General features: G+C 40.6%; 1 protein-coding gene across 3 annotated transcripts in view; it reads left to right on the forward strand.

Moving 5' to 3' along the window:
* The first annotated feature begins 316 nt into the window (after window positions 1–316).
* POR (cytochrome p450 oxidoreductase) overlaps window positions 317–21,880 on the forward strand; it is a 55,850-nt gene continuing 34,286 nt past the window's right edge. Inside the window, exons 1-2 of one of the 3 annotated variants that reach the window (XM_081346772.1) lie at window positions 317–393; window positions 20,713–20,914. In XM_081346772.1, the coding sequence (XP_081202898.1) occupies window positions 20,724–20,914 (191 nt within the window). In that variant the 5' untranslated portion in view covers window positions 317–393; window positions 20,713–20,723. Of the gene's footprint in view, window positions 398–1,960; window positions 2,015–20,712; window positions 20,915–21,880 lie in introns of those variants that run through there. The other 2 variants (XM_081346774.1, XM_081346773.1) reach the window with 2 other exon arrangements.

Here is a 21,880-nt window from a genome sequence, read left to right on the forward strand (position 1 = left end):
ACCCTAACCTAACCCTTAATCTCAATCATGTGTTGGACCTTTTAATATACGCGTCTTCCATTCAGCTTGGAGCCGAGAAGGCCGTACCATTTCCTCACATGCGTGGGGAAGGAGACTGGAACGGCAGTGAAAAAAAATTTCCCTTTCCCGGGAACAGAGACAAGTGGAAGCGCCGGGATGGATCTGGCGCAGGATATATAAAACGTCAACATTTGGAGAGGGAGGAGTTTGCCCGGGGCACGTTCTTGGTCCTTCCTCCCCTTCCCCGTCGCTCAGTGGTAGAGTCCATTCTCCACCCCTTCTTTCTCTCTGGGCTTTGGAGAGGAGAGGCGCCGTTGCTCCTGTTGTTGCCGCTGCAATTGGCCATCGTTTTCTTTCCACTTGGGAGCGTTGGTGGGTGAGTTTGGGGCGATGGAGCTCAGGCTGGGGACCCCGAAATGTCGAGGGGAAGAAACTGGGGCTTGGGTCTTCTCCTGGGTTCCTCTGGCTTGCTTTAAACGGAGGGCAGTATAGAGGCCAGATTCCTGGTGCTTGCTTTAGAGGAGGAAGGGACCCGTCTGGGAGTAAGAAGCAGGGAAAAGTTGGGAGCCTGGGATCTCTACGATAACGAGAGGTTGCAAAAAAGCAAAAGTGGCCTCGTGTGGCATCCCGGGTTGTGGGCCTAGGGAATACTGAGGTTTCCTATTTGAAAAAGGTTCAGTTCAAGCAGTTCAGCCAGGCGCTTTGGTTGTCAGCCTAGGCTGGATGGATTCTTTAAAAAGTAAAATTATACCATTTTAATTGTGCTAGGTGGCTATAAAAACAGAGCATCCTACTTCATTGGTAAAGAGTGGATGGGGTCAGTATTGGTTCCTTGGCATGATAGGTAAAGAAAATGAAATCAAAGTCCTTAATCCATAATATTGGCATAAACATCTCTTTTGACACTTTAGTTTTTCTTCAGAAAGTTTTGTGTTTCAGAATGAACTCCACGTGGAGGAGACCTTTACATGTTTTGGGTGGAATTAGGGCTGTCTTTCAAGCGGAATGTACTCAGCTGAGAAACACTGAATTGTGAGATGGTGTCAGGAATTTTGGGGCCTTGTAAATCGGCTTATGTTGAACTCTGGAGCTTTTAAATGCAGCAGAATCATGCTTAGTTTTGAGAAGATGCTCTTCTGTTAACTTGCAAATGGAGACTGGCACGAAATCTTATGTTTTGTTTAGCAAGTGAAGGAATTAGACCTAGGATACTGGAGGTCGCCTTGCATATACATTGATAGTTGAATTGTCATAGGTTCTGGACTTCTGATGCCTTTTGAGGAAGCCTGAAATACGTGAGCCAAGGATGCCTTACAGTGGCAATTTTAACAGATTAACCTCTTAGAAATTAATATGTAGCGAGTGCTCTGTTTTAATTGTCAGATACCTGAAAGGGATAAATTTTTCAGAAATTAGATGAAGCCTGTTATATATTAGGGATATGCATTAAGCTGAATTCCATGGCATATTTGGAAAAATGAATATAGCTCCTGTTGGGATGTTCTTAAATGTATCTTAAAAGAGTTTTATATAAAAGTGTTTTCCAAGATTCATTTTTGTCTTCAAATCTTGATCTTTGCACATCTTTAAAATGTATAGCTGGTCTGAGTGTGGATGGACTGCTAGTTGACATTTGTAGACACATATACTGTATATCTTTTTTCCATGTTCTGATCCTCCTTGTCCTTTTAAGAATAATTTATTTTTTTATATTTACCTTCAAAGAGATTTTGGGTTTCCCTTGGGTGGGAATAGTCTTCATGTGTAATTTAGAATCTCTTTCCATTTGTTTTTCCTCCCCCCCCAATACACCTGGTCTCCAGTTTGGCAAATCTGGTTCTCTCACTCATGCAATGTTAAGAAATTTGATATATAATATTTATTTATTTTATTTAGTTATATTTATATACCGCCCTTTCCCTGATTGTCAGCCCTAGGAGATAGATCTGATCAAGAAACTGATTCCTCAGGAAGACTAGAAATAAACTTGGAGGTAAGCTATAGTAACCGAATCCTACTTCTGCTCTTGTTTCTGTAACAGCTACTGAATATTCTCTTTGAGCCCTTCTCCATGGTTTTCTTCAACTATAAACTCATTTTTCTGGATTCATGTCTCCCAATAAATAATGCTTCTTGCAAAATAGTTTTAGTCTTATTCTCTTTCTCCAAAGTATGTCTTTGGGCTTCAATATATCCCAGTCTTTGATTGTGACAGGTGGAAAATTATAATGACCTTTCATGATACTTGGCAGCAGTTTTCCTTGTTATGTAATACATGACTTTAAAAGGCTTTTAAGTGCACTACAGAACAAAAAACAGCCTCCAGTATATACTTTGGGACTGGTTCCTTGTTGTGATATTAGTATTATTTAGATGCTGTAGTGCCTCCTACTGGCTTTGGGGCATTATTGGTTGTGTTAAACTAGAAACCACTCCCTTATAATATTTTCTCTTGTCATGATGGCAAAGCTGGCCAGCTCATTTAGACCAGAGAAGGCAAAAAGGTACCGTAATTCAGAAACTTGATGGAGATTTGAAATTTATAGCAATAATTCAGAGGGGCTGGCTAGATGAACTTTAAGGCATCTTCTAACTGCTGTGGATGTCAGTGCTGTGACAATGGATGTTGTCGCTCTGACAACTGAGAATCAGCAGCCATTTTTACTTTTGCTTCTAACGTGCCTTTTCTATTCTTTTAGAGTTCAGATGTAGAAGGGGGGATGGGGTAAATGCTTGAGGGTTTAGCTAGCCATGTAGAAGTGTGGGAACTCAAAGACATGGTATGATAAGGTTTTGGTCGGCTGAGGAGTCGGTGAGAAAAGCCCGCGTCTTGCGTTAATTGGGGAATGTGATTTATGATGGCGTTTGTGGGGTGGGAATTGCAACTTGTTACTTTGTATCTGGGGGGAGGGAATCTCAGTTATGGGTTCAACTATGTAAGTGCCGATACTTTGTTTCCTAATAAAATGTTCTTTAAGGGAGAATTCTTACCTTGAAGTTCTTTTAATGGTTTCATCTATCGGAACCATGACATTAACCCAAAACTGAGACCAGGGGCAATTTCTGTTGTGTAGTGGTTATCACGTTCGCCTCACACGCAAAAGGTCCCCGGTTCGAAACCGGGCAGAAACACCATGTGAACAGTCGGTAGGTGGTAGAACTGCAATGAAATACAGGGTGAATCTTCCCTAAAAGTCGTGGGAGTTTCAACTCCACCGCAACTGGATTTATGATTCTGACAATAGGGAAGGGACCTAGGTATTTCGGTCCCAACTTCTTACTAGGCAACTTAAGTTGTACATATTTTGTGGATAAATAAACCTTTTCTCCAATATGGAAAGATCTCTGGGGAGATTACTTTTTATCAGCTTGTTTTTATATGTTTCTGAGGCTTTTTTCAGCACTGTTTTTGTTTTGTCCCAAACCTTTCCCCATTTTGACATTCATTGGTCAAGAGTCTGGGAGGTAGAGGGTCCTCGAGGATACTCAAGTATTGGGTTGAATTCTTTTCCTGTGGCAATCTTAAAAGGAGTGAAACCAGTGCTGCTATGAACGGTATTGTTGTAAGTCACCTCAGCAAAAGGGAGGAGATCAGTCCAGTTTGTTTGTTGGTAGTCCACATAACACCCAAGGTACTGCTCCACCATTGAGTTCGCTTTTTCATCGTAGACGGATGAAAAGCTGACAATCCTTGTGACAAGCCAATTATTTTCAGGAAACCCCTCCAAAACTTGTTTGTGAATTGCACTCCTCTGTCAGAGATTATCCATTTTGGTGATTATCCATGCAGCCTGTAAACATGCTTAAGGAACATTTTGGCTAGTTTCTGGGCTGACGGGAGTCCCTTGCAGGCGACAAAATGAGCCTGCTTCAAAAAAAGATCAATCACAGTCCATATTACCCGTATTTCCTCTGCTTTCGGGTAACTCAACTATAAAATCCATAGCGATCTCTTCCCATGGCTGGGAAGGGTCCGCGACTGGCTGTAATAGTTCAGGAGGCTTCCCCGGAATTCTTTTCATGGTGGCACACACTGCACAGCTTTTGACATAGTTTTCCATGTCCTTCAAACATGGCCACCAAAACTGCCGGCGAATTAAATGACCAAAAGAGACCAACATAGGTTAATCATGACAATAAAATGTCCCACATTGCTAAAATGAATAAATATTTATTTCTCTTTCTCTTTGAGATTTCTGTGTAGAATACTTATGATTTCCTTTAGTTCAGATACATAAATTCTTGACCTTACATTAAAAAATATCCCTATTTTTTGCCCAAGAGTGGTCCCTCTTAGGACTTTTCCTAAAGAGTGGATCCCACATATTTGAACTGTGACCACTCTTGAATCAAATAGACTTCTGTTGATATGGGCTGTGAGCAGTACTGTATCTTTTCTAGGCCAAATAGTACCTCCTCTCTGTTTGCAATCAAAATTGGCTTCTCTCCCAGAATTTGATGAATTTGTCCCTGGAATGAGGAGTTGAATCTCTGACATCTGGTTGACTAGGTGTCTTTTTTTAAAAAAAGAAGAAACATTGTTTGCTTTCTAAAATCGAATAACACATTATGTTCTCTCTCTTTCTCCCCTCACTACCTCCTCTTTTTGGGACAGAAGTTCATCTTATGACCCGTTGAAGCGAAATCCTGCCACAAGTGCAAAGTGGCAGGATTTCATTAGATTCCTTTTAGGAAGAGCTTGGAGAGATCCAGAGATGATAATGAGGGAGGGAGAGAGAATCCTGTTATGCTAATTCAGACCTTTTCTAGTAGGCCAAGAAGAAACCCTAAAGTAGGAAGGGGAACTCCTGCTTGTGGCAGGGATTCAAATTAAAGCATTCCAGATTGACCGTTGTCTAGCGTCTGCTTGAAATTTGAAGACTTGGCTGAGGAATTCTGGGATTTGAAGTTCAGCTATTTTAAAAGGAGTTTGTTTTTTTAAAAAAAGTTAATTTATTCAGAATTATAATGGCAGTAATAAAGGTTGAGCTCTGGATGGCTCCCGACCTTCGCTCCTTTCGCTGTGACCTGAAAACCTGGTTATTCGAGCTTGTCGGCCTGGACTGAGGGATTGCAATTTTAAATTTTAGAATTTGATTTACTTGGTTTGGGGCTAAATTTAATTAATTTTTAACTTTGTATGCCATGTTTCAATTGCCCTGTACACCGCCCCGAGTCCTTTGGGAGAAGGGCAGTATATAAATCTAATAAAATAAATAAATAAATAAAATAAAAGAATAAAAAAGTGTAGAAATAGAAAAGAAAGAAAAAAAATAAGAATATAGTAAAGAATATAAAGAAATATATAAAGTGACTTATCACCCTCACCCAAATATAAGCAATTTCAGTAACCATCCTTTCTTTTAAAATAGAACAAATGATCTCTTCTTCACATATCCTATCTCTTACCTATATACAATTCCATAAAGCCTGGTCATTTCAGTGCTGATGTCAGCAAAAGTCCATTAAGGGTTTCCAAAGATAACATACAGTATCTATTTTAACCTTGATCAAGTAAGCCAACATTATATTCTTTCTGAGGTTGAGATACACTGCTCCAGAGAATTGGTTCCATTGTCAGATTACCCTTACTGTTAGACATTCAGAATTCTCTTGTAACTTAAATCCATCTTGCACTCTTGAAGAAAAGTCAATACATTTTAATCTTTTCCTTTCTGGCATTCTTTCAGTATTTGAAGAAGAGTGCTGTCATTTCTCTCCTTGTATGGCTTTTCTCAAGGCCCACCTCTCTTCTTAAAGCTTGCTTACTAGTGCCTTGATCATTTTTGCTCTGATCTCTGTACCTGCTATGGTTTTTCTGAATTCTTCCTCAAGCATGCCCAGAATTGGACCCAGTACTTGACCAAACCAGAATTGAGTTTTTTTTAAAAAGTAAATTGATATGATATGCTGCCTCATACTTAGCAACTCTGGGTAATTGGAAATTTACCTCTCTTTTGATATGTCTTATAGTTATGTTTGTCTTCTTTTAAGTCACATCATTTTTCTGACTCATACTCTTTTTTTTTTGCAAGAACTATCAGCAAGGCAGGTATCTCCCATTGTATACATGAGTATTTTCTTGTGTTTCCTATATTAACAACTTTGCATTTGTTTTTGTTTCACTTTATTTGATTACTTTCAGCCCATTTGTCTAGTGAGTTAAGAGTACTTTGAATTTTGCCTCTCTGAGGTGTTAGCTGACCCACCAATTTTGTATCATTTACAAATTTGAGAAACATTCTCTCCCATAATTCAGTGTTTAAGAAAGTAGTGAAGAATGGAAGACTGAGGACTGATTCTTGTGACATTCCACTTAATACCTTCTTCAATCTGATGAAAATATATTGGTATGGCAGGCACCAAGTATTTTTGAGCCAATTTTTTGTCCACTTTATGTCATGCTATCCTGTCCACCATTACCGTAACTCAGACATGTCAAACACAAGGCCCGGGGGCCAGATCTGGCCCGTGAAGTGGTTTCATGTGGCCCGCGAAGCCATCCTGGAAACAGTGAGGGAACGGCCCCCACTGCCTTGGCCCTGGCCCAGAGACCCTCCTTCTGCCAGAGACCCTCAGATCTGTCCCACTTCTGCCCAGGCCCCCATAGGCACCCTTGATGCGAATGATGTAGAGCTGGCCACGCCCACCCAGTAGGCCATATGCACTCTAGCCACACCCACCCAGTAGGCCACGCCCACCCAGGCCACACCCACCCAGCCCCCTGAGGGCAACCGCAATGCTGATGCGGCCCTCAATGAAATTGAGTTTGACACCCCTGCCGTAACTAGTTTCAGAGGGAGAGACATTGCAGCTTTTTTTGTAAGTTCTTTAGCAAAACAACTTATAAAATAATAAACTTTGACCATCTCAGAGAGGGGAATGAATATTCTATCAATTCCCCATTACATTCCCTCCAAAGATCTAAAAATAGAAGATGAAATTATGGTTTAATTTGATGCCACAGCAGCCTTTATATTCATAGATTCAGAAATAGCCATGGCGGCAGCATTACACAACTGACTTAGCCAAATACAGGTAGTCTTACCTGTCTTACAATCACATTGAGCCCAACATTTCTATTGTTAAATGAGATATTTCTTTTTACGACCTTTTACGGTGGATCACTGCAGTTGATAAGTTAGTAACCCAGTTGTCAAGTGAATTTGGCTTCCCCATTGACTTTGTCAGAAGGTCGGAATAGGATCACATGACCCCAGGATGCTGCAGCCATCATAAATATGAACCAGTTGCCAAGCGTCTGAACTTTGATCATGTGACTACGGGGATGCTGCAAAGAGGTCATAACTCTGAAAAATGGTCATCACATTTTTCAGTGCTGCTGTAACTTTGAATGGTCACTTAATGAACTGTTGTAAGTCAAGGATTACCTGTAGCCAAAGATTGAAATACACAGAATCATGAGCCTCCTGGACCCTGCCTCAGTATTTATTTTCAGTCTACCAGCAAATCAGAAGAACACCTATGGGATCACCACTCTTGGGATTCACAGCAGAGATTTAATGCAGCATCTAGAAATTATAGCATCACCACACATACAACCACAAAATATAGATCTAGTACACGGGTGTCAAACTCATCACATGATGTGTCAGAATGTATCACAACTTTTTTTGCATTGCCGGAGCTGGGGTGCGCGCGCCCATGGACCGGCAGTTTGACACCCTTGATCTAGTATGTAGATGACACCATCATAATAATAAACAACTAGGGAAGACACAGGAAATGACCAACATCTTCAAAAGAATAAAATTCACAAGTAAAGAAGAAAATAACATATTACCCTTCCTGGATATCCTCATCAGCAGAGGAAAGTATATATAAACAGAGAGCAAACCCCACACTCATTCTTATTGATGATATTAGTTAATTGGATAATGAAGTAACTGACCAGCTCGGAGCACAAAGGATTCCACTTGATAGAGTCCCTCTTCTAGTGATCTGTGATCGATGACAGTGGCAGAATGTTCCTGGCAAATAAATTTGCCCATTTTTCTCTTTAGATATGGACAATATTCATTTGCATGTGCCAGTGAACTGAAAATATTAGGTAGGTATCAGGGCTTTTAGTTGGCTTAAGTTATTTTATTAAGACTGATGTAATCAGCATTGATCCCCGTGGGACAAACTTTCAGAAAAATGTCCCAGGAATTGCTGAAGCTTAGTTTAAATTAGCATGTGAGCAATTGCATTGCATATGATGCAACAAACCAGCAAAATCTTCTGCCACCTGTGTTGCTGACTTCAAATATCCCAGTCACCTTTAGAATAGCTTGCCTTTGTGTTTAACTGTAAAGCAACTCAAATGTAGGATGGTGACCTTAATTGGAGCCACCAGGCAGGGTAATGGAGAGTTTTATCTTCCCTGCCTCCGTCCCTTTTGGAGGTGAAAAAATGAAGAATGAGTGAACAGTGTATCTAATTTGGATAGTGTACCAGGTTATGTCTACACTAGACAATTCTAGACCAATAGAGAAGCTAAGCTCTATAGCTTGGGGTTGAACTATGGAGTTCTTGGCATTCCCCAAGCTTGGTTGTTCTTAGCCATTTAAATTTGAGATGTGAACTGTGTCTTTGGCAATTGATATAGTATACCATAACATTAGATTTGATTTAGTGTATCATATGAACCTAATGCACAGTTAGGTATCTTACAAAACTAGCCACCATTTTAAATAATCTGACAGTTTGGATTTCCCCGTTCAAGATAATTCCAAATTTTTGGCCTTGTCTTTCTGCCATATTAAGTCATTATTTTTCTCAGGTTTATGGTTAGTTTCTCAGGGTATCATTTTTACAAAAGTGTTGCCTTTTGGAAAAGCTTTGTTTCATGTCTGGGCTGTAATAGATATGTTTACATAAACTTATTTTCTTCCTTCTATCCCATTCTGGCCCCAAGAATGAGTTTCCAGCTGATCTAAATTGAAGCTGATTTTTGAGGGCCCTTGTCCCTCAAATTGTCAGATTACTTTTAAGAAGCTGTACTTGATTGTGGCTTTGGTGGAATAATAAAGAACCCGCTGTATTCACTCTTTTGCCCCAGATGATATTCGCTTGTGCCCTGCTTAGTCAGCAACGTGAATATATGTGAATGCGATTTGCAATGACCCTATTGAACCCTTCTCTTGGCTGTGCTTGAACCCTTGGGAGCATATGCATTGGAATTGCTTCCTAGAGGAAGTCTGGGAAGACTTCGGTGCTTTATTATTTTGCTTATTAAATACTCTAGGTCTCTGGATGGTTAGGCTCATGGAGATAATTGGCCTCTTTAGGTCATAATCTTAAACCCAGGTTTTGTTAACAAAACACGTAATTTATTAATATAATAGACCCTATTGTGACTTAACTGGATAGGTTCCATAGCTTGGATGTATCACAAGCTATCCGACACAGTTTTGGCCTACTCTGGTTCCTTGTGCAGACCAGAAAGTGAGTGGTTAAGGTCATTCAATATTTTGTTTCAAACTTTATACTAATGAGAGTTGGTTTGGGGATATTGTGTTGAACTCAAATAATTGTGGCTGGTTTGCTGTTTGATTGAGAATTCTGCCTTACCTAACTACCCTGATACTTATGTCTTTGTAGGCTGTAGGTGTACTTCTGTACGTAGCTGTTGGTAGTGTAGTTCTGTACATAGAGAAGGCACCTGGTTGGAAAAAGCCAGCACTAATGCAGAATAAAGGATTAGGGAGCAGCTATTTTATATTCCCATTTCTATAGGAAAATGAGAGTTTAAGCAAGATGAGAGCTGCCCTTTATAAAGAATGAAACCCATGGCTGCACCTTGTTCTTCATGGCTCCTTTTCTGATCTAAGAGTTCTGAAGTAATGTTTACAGGTAGTGCTTGACTTATGACTTAAAACAGTTGGTTAGTATTACAGCAGACACCCCTGCCTATATATATATTTACAACCCTGTTCCAAAGTTACAATGGCTGTCCCCCCCTCCCCAGTCTTGTGTCTGCATTTCAAGTGCTGGGGTACCAGCCCACATTTATGGCTGTTCGTAGTGTCCCGTAATCATGTATGCATGATTTATGATAGTTTTGCCAAAAACATCCTAGCAAACAGTGGGCTTGCTTAATAACTGCAAATTCACTTAATGAGCCTCATGATTTGCTTAATGACTATTGCAATAAAGGTAGTTAAAATCAGGTCAGTTACAACAGGGGTCTCCAATCCCAGGTCCGTGGCATGCCAGCAACTAGGCCACTTCAAAAAATGAAGCCCCATTTGCAGGATGCAGGCAGCACACAAAACCACGCTCCCTCCGGTCCACGGAAAAACCTTTCTGTTGGGGACCACTGAGCTACACGATGATCCATTTTGAAACTGTCACAACTTGTAGTGGGGTGGACTCTGTTATAGTTGTAAGTTGAGGACTACTTGTACTGCTTGCATTAGGTCTAAATAAGTAAATGTCAAGTTTATTTCTGAGTGACAGTAAGTGGTTTGTAAAATATGCTTAAATTGGTTGAATAAAGGTCTGGTGTCTGAGTTTTGTGCAATGTTGCCAAGCTTGGGTTAGTGGGAATTTTGGTTTTATATTTGTTTTTGTAGCTATGTATCTATGTGTTTATTTATTTGCCGTCCACTGAGCCACCATGCCTTCAGTAAAAGCAATGAAACAAAAAAAACAGTGAAAGTATAGTGATTTGTATTAAAAGATAGTGGAGAGGGAACAGGATATGCAGGGGTGGGGGTCTGCTATTAGTCTAATTGCCACTTTCAGTGTGGTTTATTAAGTAATCTCAGGTTGGCTGGCTAATTTTTGTTTCTTTGCAAACACCTCCAAAAGTGTTCTCGGTAATTAAATTAGGGGTGTGGTGCAAATGAAGATCTTAGTATAATCACATGTCCAGTAATCCTACAGTAGCATGCTGGACCTTATCTAACTATTATATCATTTTCATTTCACTAATGAAAATCATTAAAGACAAATAGGCTCTTCAGTTAATTAAAATAAACCCTCCAACACTTCCTGGTGAAGAGTTTCCCACACTTGCACTAAGAAAATAATTGCAGAGATCAGTAGTACTCATTTAAATCGGGTTCCTTTAGCTTGTGTTCTCCCTCTTTTCTTTCTTTTTTTTTTACTACTGCTTGCAAAGAAGCTAAGGAAAGTCTACAAACATGATTATCCAGGAAGACTAGAGCAAAGGTCTTCTCGATGGCAGTGTGTTAAATGTCACTTGAATTAGACTCACTGTGAGCACCCCTTCCTGTCAAGTCAGCTTGCTGGAGACCATTGCACCATCTTTTCCTCATTGCTCATCGTTTTTTAAAACCAAAAATTACTTCCCCCACCTTTTGCTATGCAAACAGGGAAAAGAGCCAGCTTTTTTAATCCAGTTGTGTAAGACACTTGGCACTGAAGGCCATTTGAAGTGGGATCTAAGATTAATCTTCAAACAAAAGTTGATGTTGTATGAGGGAGGGTTTCTTGCGAACTGTATTTAAAAACTGTGCTTCTCCAAACAACAGTATGGGAAGGATTTCCTTGTTGAAGCACCCAGTCTTGCAATGTGACTAGCACAGGATATTGTGACTTCTGGTGATGAGCTGGTTGGCAATATTGGTTCCTTCAGATGTATTGGATCATGGCACCTAGCTTGGAGAAAATAGCTGAACAAAGAAACCAGGTTCACACAATTTGCTAAAACTGTAAATCGATTTTGGCTTCCTTATTTATATCCTGTCTACCATCACATATCACAAGTACCTGGCAGTGTATAATTTGAATAAGTACAACATAACATCAATAAATTAACATGCGGTACAAAAAATAATAGCCAAGTAAATCAAACTTCAGCCCAACTGTTAAAAATTTGTGAAAAGGCATTCCACAACTACCAATTGCCCTTCTGAATAGCTCTATTTTCAAGGCTTTCCTAAAAATCACAAACTAAGACCGTCTCTGAACCTGCAGAGAGGTTGTTACAAAGGATGGAAAATGTCAGTGAGAAACATTGACTTCTTTACCAAAATCTCCACTTGGGAAAGGGATCATCCACTTACTGATAAATGATAGGTAGAAACCACTTGATACAGGTCGTCTTAAGGTACCCACTGCCATGCCATGTAGTGCTTTATAGGTCAAAATTATTTTATACTATTGTTAGCCATCTATTTATTTGTTTCTTATTTACTAAATTTATTTTCTACCCATCTTGCTTCAAGGTGACTCTAGATGGATGGCCATGTAAGTCTTTTAAATAAATAAGTAAAATCAACATTTTTGAATTTTATCCAGAACATTATTTATGTATTCTGTAGACTGATATGTCTACCTATCTTAATCAAATAACTCTTGAGTGGTTAATAAAGGCATAAAAGCAAAAACATAGATGTAAAAAGGACAGTAAAAGATTCCTGGTTAAAAACATTCCTGAATCAGTCAGTGCAAGACAAAATACTCAAACTGAGCTCTACTGACATCCTGGCCTGAAAGCCTGAGGAAAGATCCAAGTATTTTAAGGCAGAGGTCCCCAACCTTGGCCACTTTATGACTTGTGGACTTCAACTCCCAGAATTCCTTAGTCAGCTATGCTGGCTGAGGAATTCTGGGAGTTGAAGTCCACAAGTCATAAAATGGCCAAGGTTGGGGACCACTGTTTTAAGGTACAGGTAGTCCTTGACTTATGACCAGTTGCCTAGCAGCCAATCAAAATTACAACCGACCTGAAAAGGGGACTTACAGTCTGAATCCAAAGTTCTGATGGTCTCTCTACACCCCCCCCCCAAATGGTCACATTACTGTGCAACATGGCTGCATTTACAGCTGTTTGCATTATCCTGTGGTCACATGACCGCATTTTACAATGGTTTTGCCAAAGAATTGCACTTCTTTTTTTCAGCAAGATGTGCCATAGTGAACAATGGGCTCACTAGATCCCTGCAGTGATTTGCTTAATTACCACTGCAAAAAAAAGTCATAAAATTGTGTCAGTCATATGACTGACCAATCTTGTGACTATTAGGACTTATATCTGTAATGGGCAGACTCCATTAATGTTGTAACTCAAGGACTACTTGTACAAGACCAACACAGTTGAGGCCATCTGAACTTAATGGGTGGACTATTCCACAAAACAAGGTCTGCTACGGTACAAAGAAGTGAGCCTTTTAGATCTAGTAGCATGATATTATTCCACAGAAGGGAAGTGTAGCACACTCCGACTGCTAGTTCTGGTGAGGTAGGCTGAAGCCAGTGGAGACAGGTGATCTCACATGTATCCTGGCTCCCTTCTTTAGAGGTGTGCAGAAGAATGAACTCCCCATCTTGAGTGAGTAGGCAGTTTTTCTTCCTAGAGTTTTGATGTTACAGCCCCACTCTCTTCTTAATTGAAGAGTTTGCTTTATAAAAAGGGAACTGAAAGCAAGCATGTGTGTGGGTGTTTTGAGGAAGAGTGAAGCCCAAAAGACAGCAGAGAGGTGGGAAAGAGACGCTCCAACCCAAAAGCAAGCACTTTAGCAGTAGCCTTCAGACACCGAGAAGAACTCTTGGAGCTGGAACATCACTGAAAGGCAGACCTGAGAGATGGAGGGAAAGATAGACTGACCAGAGTCTGCAATTTTTAGCAGGTTTGCAAGCCAAACTAAGTCCACTACATCAGGTTGTCCCCAACCCCCAGTCCATGGACTGGTACCGGGCTGCGGCATGCCAGCAACCGGTCTGCACAAACAAGCAAAGCCCCATGTGTGGGATGCTGCCAGCACACAAAACCACACACTCTCCGGTCCATGGAAAAACCTTTCTCCATGGAACTGGTCCCTGGTGCCCAAAATGTTGGGGACCATTGCACTACATGGAGCAGCCCCAGTGCAGAACTCCACAAACCAGCTCTATGAGTGTGAGTGGATGGGGGAAGCCTATTTACAAGTCTATAAAGAGTCGCGTTGTGGTGAAATGAACACTTTATTATTAATAACAAAGGGGTTTCCCATGCAAATGGATTGAGATTGGCTAGAAGAATTGAAGACCTGGGAGAAAAGGAAAGATTTAAAGAACAAATAAATAAAACATAGTGCTAACGTAGGAGTAGAAACATAGAAATAGAGAAAAAAGCCCCATAGATTAGATTAGAAATAGAATAGTGAGCTTAAAGGAGTTTACTTTTGTACAATAGATGATTACAGCTTATGTGTCTGTTCTGTACCATATTAAGAAAAACCCTAACAAGATGATAACCAGCATCTTAAACTGTACATGGAGACCTACTAGAAAATAATGTATAGATTAGCACCTGGTACAGTGCCCCCAACTCAGATGTTATGTATGTGTAATGGTGCAGAGAGTAAGGAGGAGGATTTGATGGACATGTGTAGGGAGGAGGCAAAATGGGCTGAAGCATTTTTTAAGTCTCAAACTGCAATATAACATTTGGAGGCAGCAATAATTGAAGCTTCTGAGTAATCTTGAAAGGCAGCTCCATATAGGCTATGTACGGAAGATAACTCACCCTCCACTGACAGATGACCAATGAAGAGAGACAAGAACTTTGCAGTACCCACACAGAAGTAGCTGAGAAGTTACAAGGCAAGATGATGCCCCAGTCATCAGTAAAGACTCCATCCACATTACAGTGAATCTCAGTACTTTACCAACAAAATGTTGTGTAAACTGAACAAAACAGCTGGGTGGGACTTTACAGGATTGTTTCCTTTCCAACAGGGCTATTGGACAGCAGATGTCTCATGCAGTAAGTACACTTTGCCTCCCTTATTGTCACATGTAGGCTAAATATGGGCAACTACATTTGCTCAGTCAGATTTGCTACTAGACTTCCTCCACTGGTGTTCCATGTGTTGTTTCTGGCATTTATTTATTTTATTTATTTATTTAGTTATATTTATATACCGCCCTATTCCCTGAGGACTCAGGGCGGTTTATTTCACCTCCTGAAGGGCTTTCCTAAACATGGTGCCATCTGAGATGGAGTCCCAGTAGGCCTGGCTCGCTTCCTGCTACCAACTGCTTATTGGCTGCTGAACAGAACTGCCTGTCAGAGAGCTGGGAAGATCCCACATACCTTCTGAAAATCCATTAGGATTGAGAGAGACTGCCTGAATTGTTTCCATTGCCTTACAGAGGTTCTGGGAGGCCACCATCATAAATCAGACTAGGATATGATCTGACTGTGGCAAAGGACCAGGAAAATTTCTCCATCTCGAGATCATTCAATAACTGCTCAGACTGTTGTGATTCAGGGTCAGCCTGTGGGTTCGGCAGTTGGGTCGGATGACTCAGAGGAGGAGGAGGGGGGTGTTGAAGACCTTGCTGAGGGGGTTGAAGATCTTGCTGATGAGAGCCCTCAGCCAGGCCCCTCCCACTTGGTCACCACGGAGACCCAGCTGTGTGAGCCTGACAGCGTGGATGAAGATGACCCACAGCTGGCCCTGTTCAAGGACGCCCGATGCAGGAGGCAGTCAATTAGGAGTAAACAGAGGAAGGCAATGGGGCTTCTCGGAAGGAGGCAGAGAGAAGCCACGCCCTGAACTCTATATAAGGGGAATGTGTGGGTAGGGCTGGTTTGCTGAAGGCAACCGCTTGGATAGTTCGTGTTTCTTAAAGCTCCTGTTTCTTGGTTCGTGTCTTGTTTGTTTTTGTAGCTATAAATTTGGCAGGCGTAATTCCAGCCTCTTGCCGTTTGTAAAGGGGTTGTCCCTGCCTTTTCTGCAGGGCCGGTAGCAGGCTGGTACAGAACACAGACAAAAATGAGAGTATGAATGCCTGTGCACATTGGAACTGAGATAATCTAAGGCAAGCCATTGTCATCATAGAGGACATGTATTCCCAAGGTTTACCCAAGCCTCTGGAGGCTTGTAAATTGAAGTTCCCCAAGGAGTGTGGGTGGTCCACTACTAAAAGCGATATGTATCAGTCACTGTGGTTACATCTTACAAGTTTTGTATTTGTGAATTTGTAATTATAGTTCTGCGCCATATCCTGGCAAAGTGTATAATAAATAAGATATTAATAAAATTGTTTAGTAGTGTTTATGCATTCAGCTTAACCTGATTACTGTATAAATGCTTGTTGTACGTTTGCATAACTAACTATATGGTTTCAGTTTACACTAAGAGTTAAGCTGGGGCCAGGAGGAGAAAGGCTCCCAGGTTAAAACAAGGCTAACTCAGCATGGTTTCAAATGGGCTTGTTGGGTCTTTGATTGATGTGATTGAAAGTATTGCTTTTGTGAAAGAGCATATGGTTAATTTGATTCAGATATTAAAATCACCCTGGCAATCAAATGCCTTAGTGAAGTAGGTCAGGATTTGAACTGGTAAAGCTACTTGTGTCGTTGAACTAGATAAAACAGTATTGCGCTCTCCTCAAGACTTGATGAATACCTCCCCCCGCCCTAATATTATCTGGAGATTCCTTGAGTATAAGAAGCTAGCTATAGACATTTTTTGATAAACATCTAGCGGAAGGTTGGGTGACATTTTTGATCAAGAGCTATGCTTTTTAATATGATTGGAGTCAATCAAAAGGTTTCTTTCTTTACAAAATGGATTTGCCACCAAGAATTGCACTGCCAGTATTCTTTGCTTTACTGCCAGATTTTGTCACAATGAACTTGAGGAGTTTCAAGACAGAGAATGCTATTTGCTCATCTGTGATCTAGCCCAGTACAGTATTCTTTGTCCCAGGATGAACTGGCCCTCCAGAATTGCTGGGTCACCCTCGCCAGCTGGCCAGTAACAAGAGACCCAGGAATTGTAGTTCATCAGTTACTGGGAAATGTTTGCTGTCCCTGCTTGGTCTTCACTGGGTTTCCTCCAGTATCTCAGAAAGATCTTTTGTTTAATTTTCAAGGACCTTTGGCTGGAAATGCCAGATTCATCCTTGAATCGCCTGCTGAAAAAGCAAGTGGATTTTTTTTTTTGCCCAATCATTTTCTTTCCCTTCAAAAGCTTGATGAACAATAACTTGTTGGTTACCAATCAGGGATCAGAATTGTTTGTTTTCATTTATTGTATATTTGTTACTTATTCCTAATGTATTTTCACCATTCATCTTAGTGAAGGGTAATTGATCCTCGAGCTACCTTGCCCAAAGGTTGCATAATAAGGTATGTGCAACAGCCAGGAATTTAAAGGAAGCAATTCTTTACAGAGAGCAAAGTATGGAATTTGTTGTTATCAGATATGATCATGGTTTCCTATGAAGATTCTTATTTTATTGCAAGCTCAAGGCTGTGGAAGAGAAGGAAGGCCATAGATGTATGTCAACAGGTGGTTTACTGTCGTGGTGTATGGTTGGTACTATAGGAAGCAAAATCCAAGGATAGATTAGAGTAGGAGAGGTGTAGTAAGTATAGTAGGAGAGGCTGTGACAGATGGTTAAAAAAGCTGGGATGATTTCCCGCTTCAAGGTAGTGTTAATGATTTGGTGTTGGAAAGCAATCTGGTAGCTTAGTTCCCTGGCTTCAAAAGCCAGACTGGGTTTCTCTCTCATTTTATCCTCCTCTAAAGGAAAAATATACTGCAGCTTCTTACTATCGGAGGTGATTTGCTAGATTTAAATTCAAGGTTGTCATGGTGACCCTGGTGACTATTGTCAAGCATGTGTTGTTATGGTTACCAGTGTTGGTGTGCTTCACTGTAGGATTTGGAGATCATGCTGGAAAAATACAACACAAACCTGGGCTGTATAAACGGAGGCATAGAATCAAGATCACGAGAAGTTTTAGGACCACTTTATAAAACAATAGTGAGACCACACCCGGAACACTGCAACCAATTTTGATCACCATACTACAAAAAAGATGTTGAGACTTTGGAAAAAGTTCAGAGAAGAACAACTAAGATGATCAAAGGCCTGGAGACTAAAACATATGAAGAACGGCTGCAGGACTTGGGTTTGGCTAGTCTAAAGAAAAGAAGAAATAGGGGTGACATGATAGCAGTATTCCAGTAATTGAGGGGCTGGGACAAAGAAGAGGGGGTCAAATTATTCTCCAAAGCACCAGAGGGCAGGACAAGAAGCAATGGTTGGAAACTGATCAAAGGGAGAACAAACCTGGAATTAAGGAGAAACTTTTTAACAGTGAGGACAATTAACCAGTGGAACAGCTTGCTTTCAGAAATCATGGGCACTTGTTTGAGGTTCTCCTGCTTGAGTGGGGGCTGGAGTAGAAGACCTTCAAGGTCCCTTACAGCTTCTAATTAATTCTAATTCTAATTCTAATTCTAATAATTCTAATAATTCTAATAATTCTAATTCCAATTCCAATTCCTATTCTATTCTATTCTATTCTATTCTATTCTATTCTATTCTATTCTATTCTATTCTATTCTATTCTATTCTATTCTATTCTATTCTATTCTATTCTATTCTATTCTATTCTATATATAATGTTCTATTCCATTATTTCCTTGACTTGATCACTGTTACTGTTGACCAAGTAAACTGTGGTCAGCAAAAGAGTGAAGTCATGGAGATATTTTTTGCAGAGGAAGTTGAAATGGCTGAAGATTAAGTTGTGCTTTGGCTTAATATTTGTTTGTATTGTCTATGTGGTCTGAAAACGCCCTCCTGTGTTATAAATGTGATATTTAGCATCCCTGGAAATACATCATGTTGCATTATCAATATGGCTGTGTTCCAAGACAGAGATGGTGCTCCTCAGGTTGACCTGTCTGCTAAAATTTCTCATCTCCCATCTTTTGCATCTCGTACAACTTGAGTTCTGTCATTCATCTGTCCATTTTTCCTGGGCCTATACATGGTTGGAGTATATAATGCACCACACAAAGTCAGGTGTTGTTTTGGGCCCTTCAATCATAAATTGATGCAATAGTGGAGAATGTGCTGTACGTACATAAAGGCTGAACCATTGGTTGCTTGATTTTCTTCTTCCTATTAACCAGAATTCAAAACATCAAGAACCCAATAAATTAATGCATGGTAAGAATTAAGCTGATATGACTCAGATAACTTGCAACTTAAAATGTTTGTTCCCTGGCATGCTATCACTTTCATCATGTATTTGATGAGCTGAATTTCAGCTCTTAGGGAAACCAAAGTGACTTATGAGTACAGGTATGAAGCCTGTTCAAGCCTCAACACATCCACCTCTCAAAAAAACCCAGCTGGTTAAGTCACCCTGTTATTGTCAGAGCCTTTGACACCATTAATGGCCATTTATTCTTTCTTTTTTAAAATGTGGCTTCTCAATACAAGAAGAGTGTTGTTTCTTTTTTGCAGTTTGAATAAGATGAAATGAATATTTGGAAAAGTTAAAAATGTGGCCAGATAGACAGAGAACCAGGTTTCTTAGCTACATCTGGCTAGATCCAGGTAGCATGCAAAGGCATTAATCATGGTTTATTAATCACTGTGACTGAGTTCACACAACATGCAAAGCTATAAACCAATCACATTTTGCTTTGCTGCAATTGGTATTGGCCAATAACTAGTTAGGAGTCACATGTCTTAAAGACAAATACCTTGGTTTTCTGTGTATCTGATCACAACTCTTACGTTTTCCAAACATTCATTTCACTCATTCAAACTGCAAAAAGAAACAACATTGTTCTGGTATTCAGAAGCCACATTTTTTAAAAAAAAAGTTTTGGTATCTTCTTACATTGCATGATATAAAACTCTTACATTTATATTATGTGGTATAAGAAGATGGCAAAACCTGGCCAATTTCCTTTGATCTTGAAAGCTAAGAAGGGATGGGCCTGGACATGACAGCAGTCTCAACTCACAAATAAGATCTGGAAGAGCAATGCTTTCCAAAAAATAGGTTTATAGGTGTGTGCTTGCCAGGATCTCTCTCACCTTAAGGATACTTCAAACATTCAGTAAGAGGTTGAAAATGTCTGTATTTAACATGAAATAGTAGCTTTTTATTTGTTGGAACTTATTATTCATTGGATTTAGGTCTCACCTTTACTTCAGAGACTCAAGTGGTGTACATGTTACTTGTCCTTCCAGATTTTCTTTGCAGTAAAAACCCTGGGAGGCAGGTTTTGCTCAGAGAAAACAACAGGTCCCAAATCTCCCCTGATCATCCATAATTGCAGGTGGCCTGAATTGAACGTTGGCCTGAACTGATGCATATATATTGGTTTTCCATCTTTTGCAACACCATTGGCATGCTTAGTCCTTCCAAAAAGAACTAAGAAGAACATAAGCTTTTGTTTTAAGGAGGTGGCAAGGTGTAAAAGTATGCTATATCTCTGTATTTAATTAGTTGCATGCCTGGACTGGTCTATAAGGAAGGCAGGTGAAAAATAATTTAATAGGACTTTTCTTTCGGTAGTGCTAGAAAGAGAGAGGGATACAAGTATGCAGTATTGATCTTCCTTCTCGGGTAGAGATCATTTTGCTCCTTTTACATGAACATTATGAAACTTATGGGAGTGATCAGGCTGATGGTTCCTATCAAATTTCAAGCCAGGTCTTCTGGGTGCAAAATGAAACATATTTTTGTAGGTTTTGTGGTATCTGGCTAAGGTTGCTTTCTTCAAAAAAATTGTCTCTGTTGAGTGCTAATCTGGTTTATTCTACTTAATCTGGGATGGTCTCCTGCTACTCCTAGATTGAAGCCCTCCTTCTTTTGCCCTGGTTTTTGGCTCCAGAAGATTCCAGATTGCTGATATTCAAAGCTGTAGCAGTGTATGTGACACATTCTTTTTTATTCCCATTCAGTTTTCATCTCCATGGGGACAGCAACATCTAAAGAAGAACCCTCCTCTGTAAAGAGTCCAGAGGCTTCAGTTGCTTTCAGCATGATGGACGTCTTCCTCTTCTCCATTGTCATTGGTCTCCTGACCTACTGGTTTTTCTTCCGTAAGAAGAAAGAGGAGATCCCAGAGTTTTCAAAAATCCAGACACCAACAGGAGGAGAAACGTAAGTGGTTGGACAGTCAGGAGCACTTAAAGAGACCTGGCTTTCTGGGGTGGTGGATGCAGTATGATTCTCTCACATCAGTTTAGCTTCTAAGAATTGAGTGCTGGATTCGAGCAGCTTGAATTCATTAAGGATTTAGCCTGCACTGGAAATATGGTCTCCTTGGAGTATTTTTTTGCAATATCTTAGTGTATTATTTTATGGTGTTTGTATGCTGCAGTTACGTATTGCCCATCCCTGTCCTAGAAAAATGATCTGATTGGCTAGAATAGGGCTTTTCAACCAATGGTATGGGTACCACCTGTGGTACATTGGCATCTAGTAGGTGGTATGTGACCATCCTAGAAAAGTGGTAGCGGGGGAGGGGAATGAGCTGAACCGGTGGCAGCACCACACAAGCTTGAGCGAGAGATGGCTGGAGCTGCAGGGCTGTCAGGGCTCAGTGGAAGTGCCAGGATCAGCACCAGGCTCCAGCTGGAGCTCAGTGCTGATCCTGGCACTTCTGCTGAGCCCAGAGAAAGCGCCAATCAGCTGGAATGTCTTGTGATTTGCTTGGCAACTGATTCCTATTTATGACAGTCACAGTGTCCCAGGGTCATGTGAAGTGACCAAAACCTGCTGCAACTACCCAGCAGACAGAGGGAATAAAAACCAAACCCCCCACGCACCCCCGCTGCCAATCCTCAACAGAAATGCTCACATAATGAAAACCTCGGACATGAGGAAGTGTGCTGCCGGGCGGCAGGCAGGTGTCTTGCTCGGCTGTGGCTTGGGGGGCACTTTTTTCAGTGCCATTGTAATTTCAGACAGTCACTAAGCGAATTGTTATAAGTCGAAGACTACCTGTACTTCACTTTTTTCCTTTTTTCCTTTTTTTTGTCATCAAGTTTTTGACACCTTGCTAGGTGACTGGTGGTACTCGGATGTTGCCATATCCTAAAAGTGGTACAAAGGTTGAAAAGCCCT

The sequence above is a fragment of the Vipera berus genome (assembly GCF_964194415.1).
Source record: "Vipera berus genome assembly, chromosome: 1".
NCBI lineage: Eukaryota > Metazoa > Chordata > Lepidosauria > Squamata > Viperidae > Vipera > Vipera berus.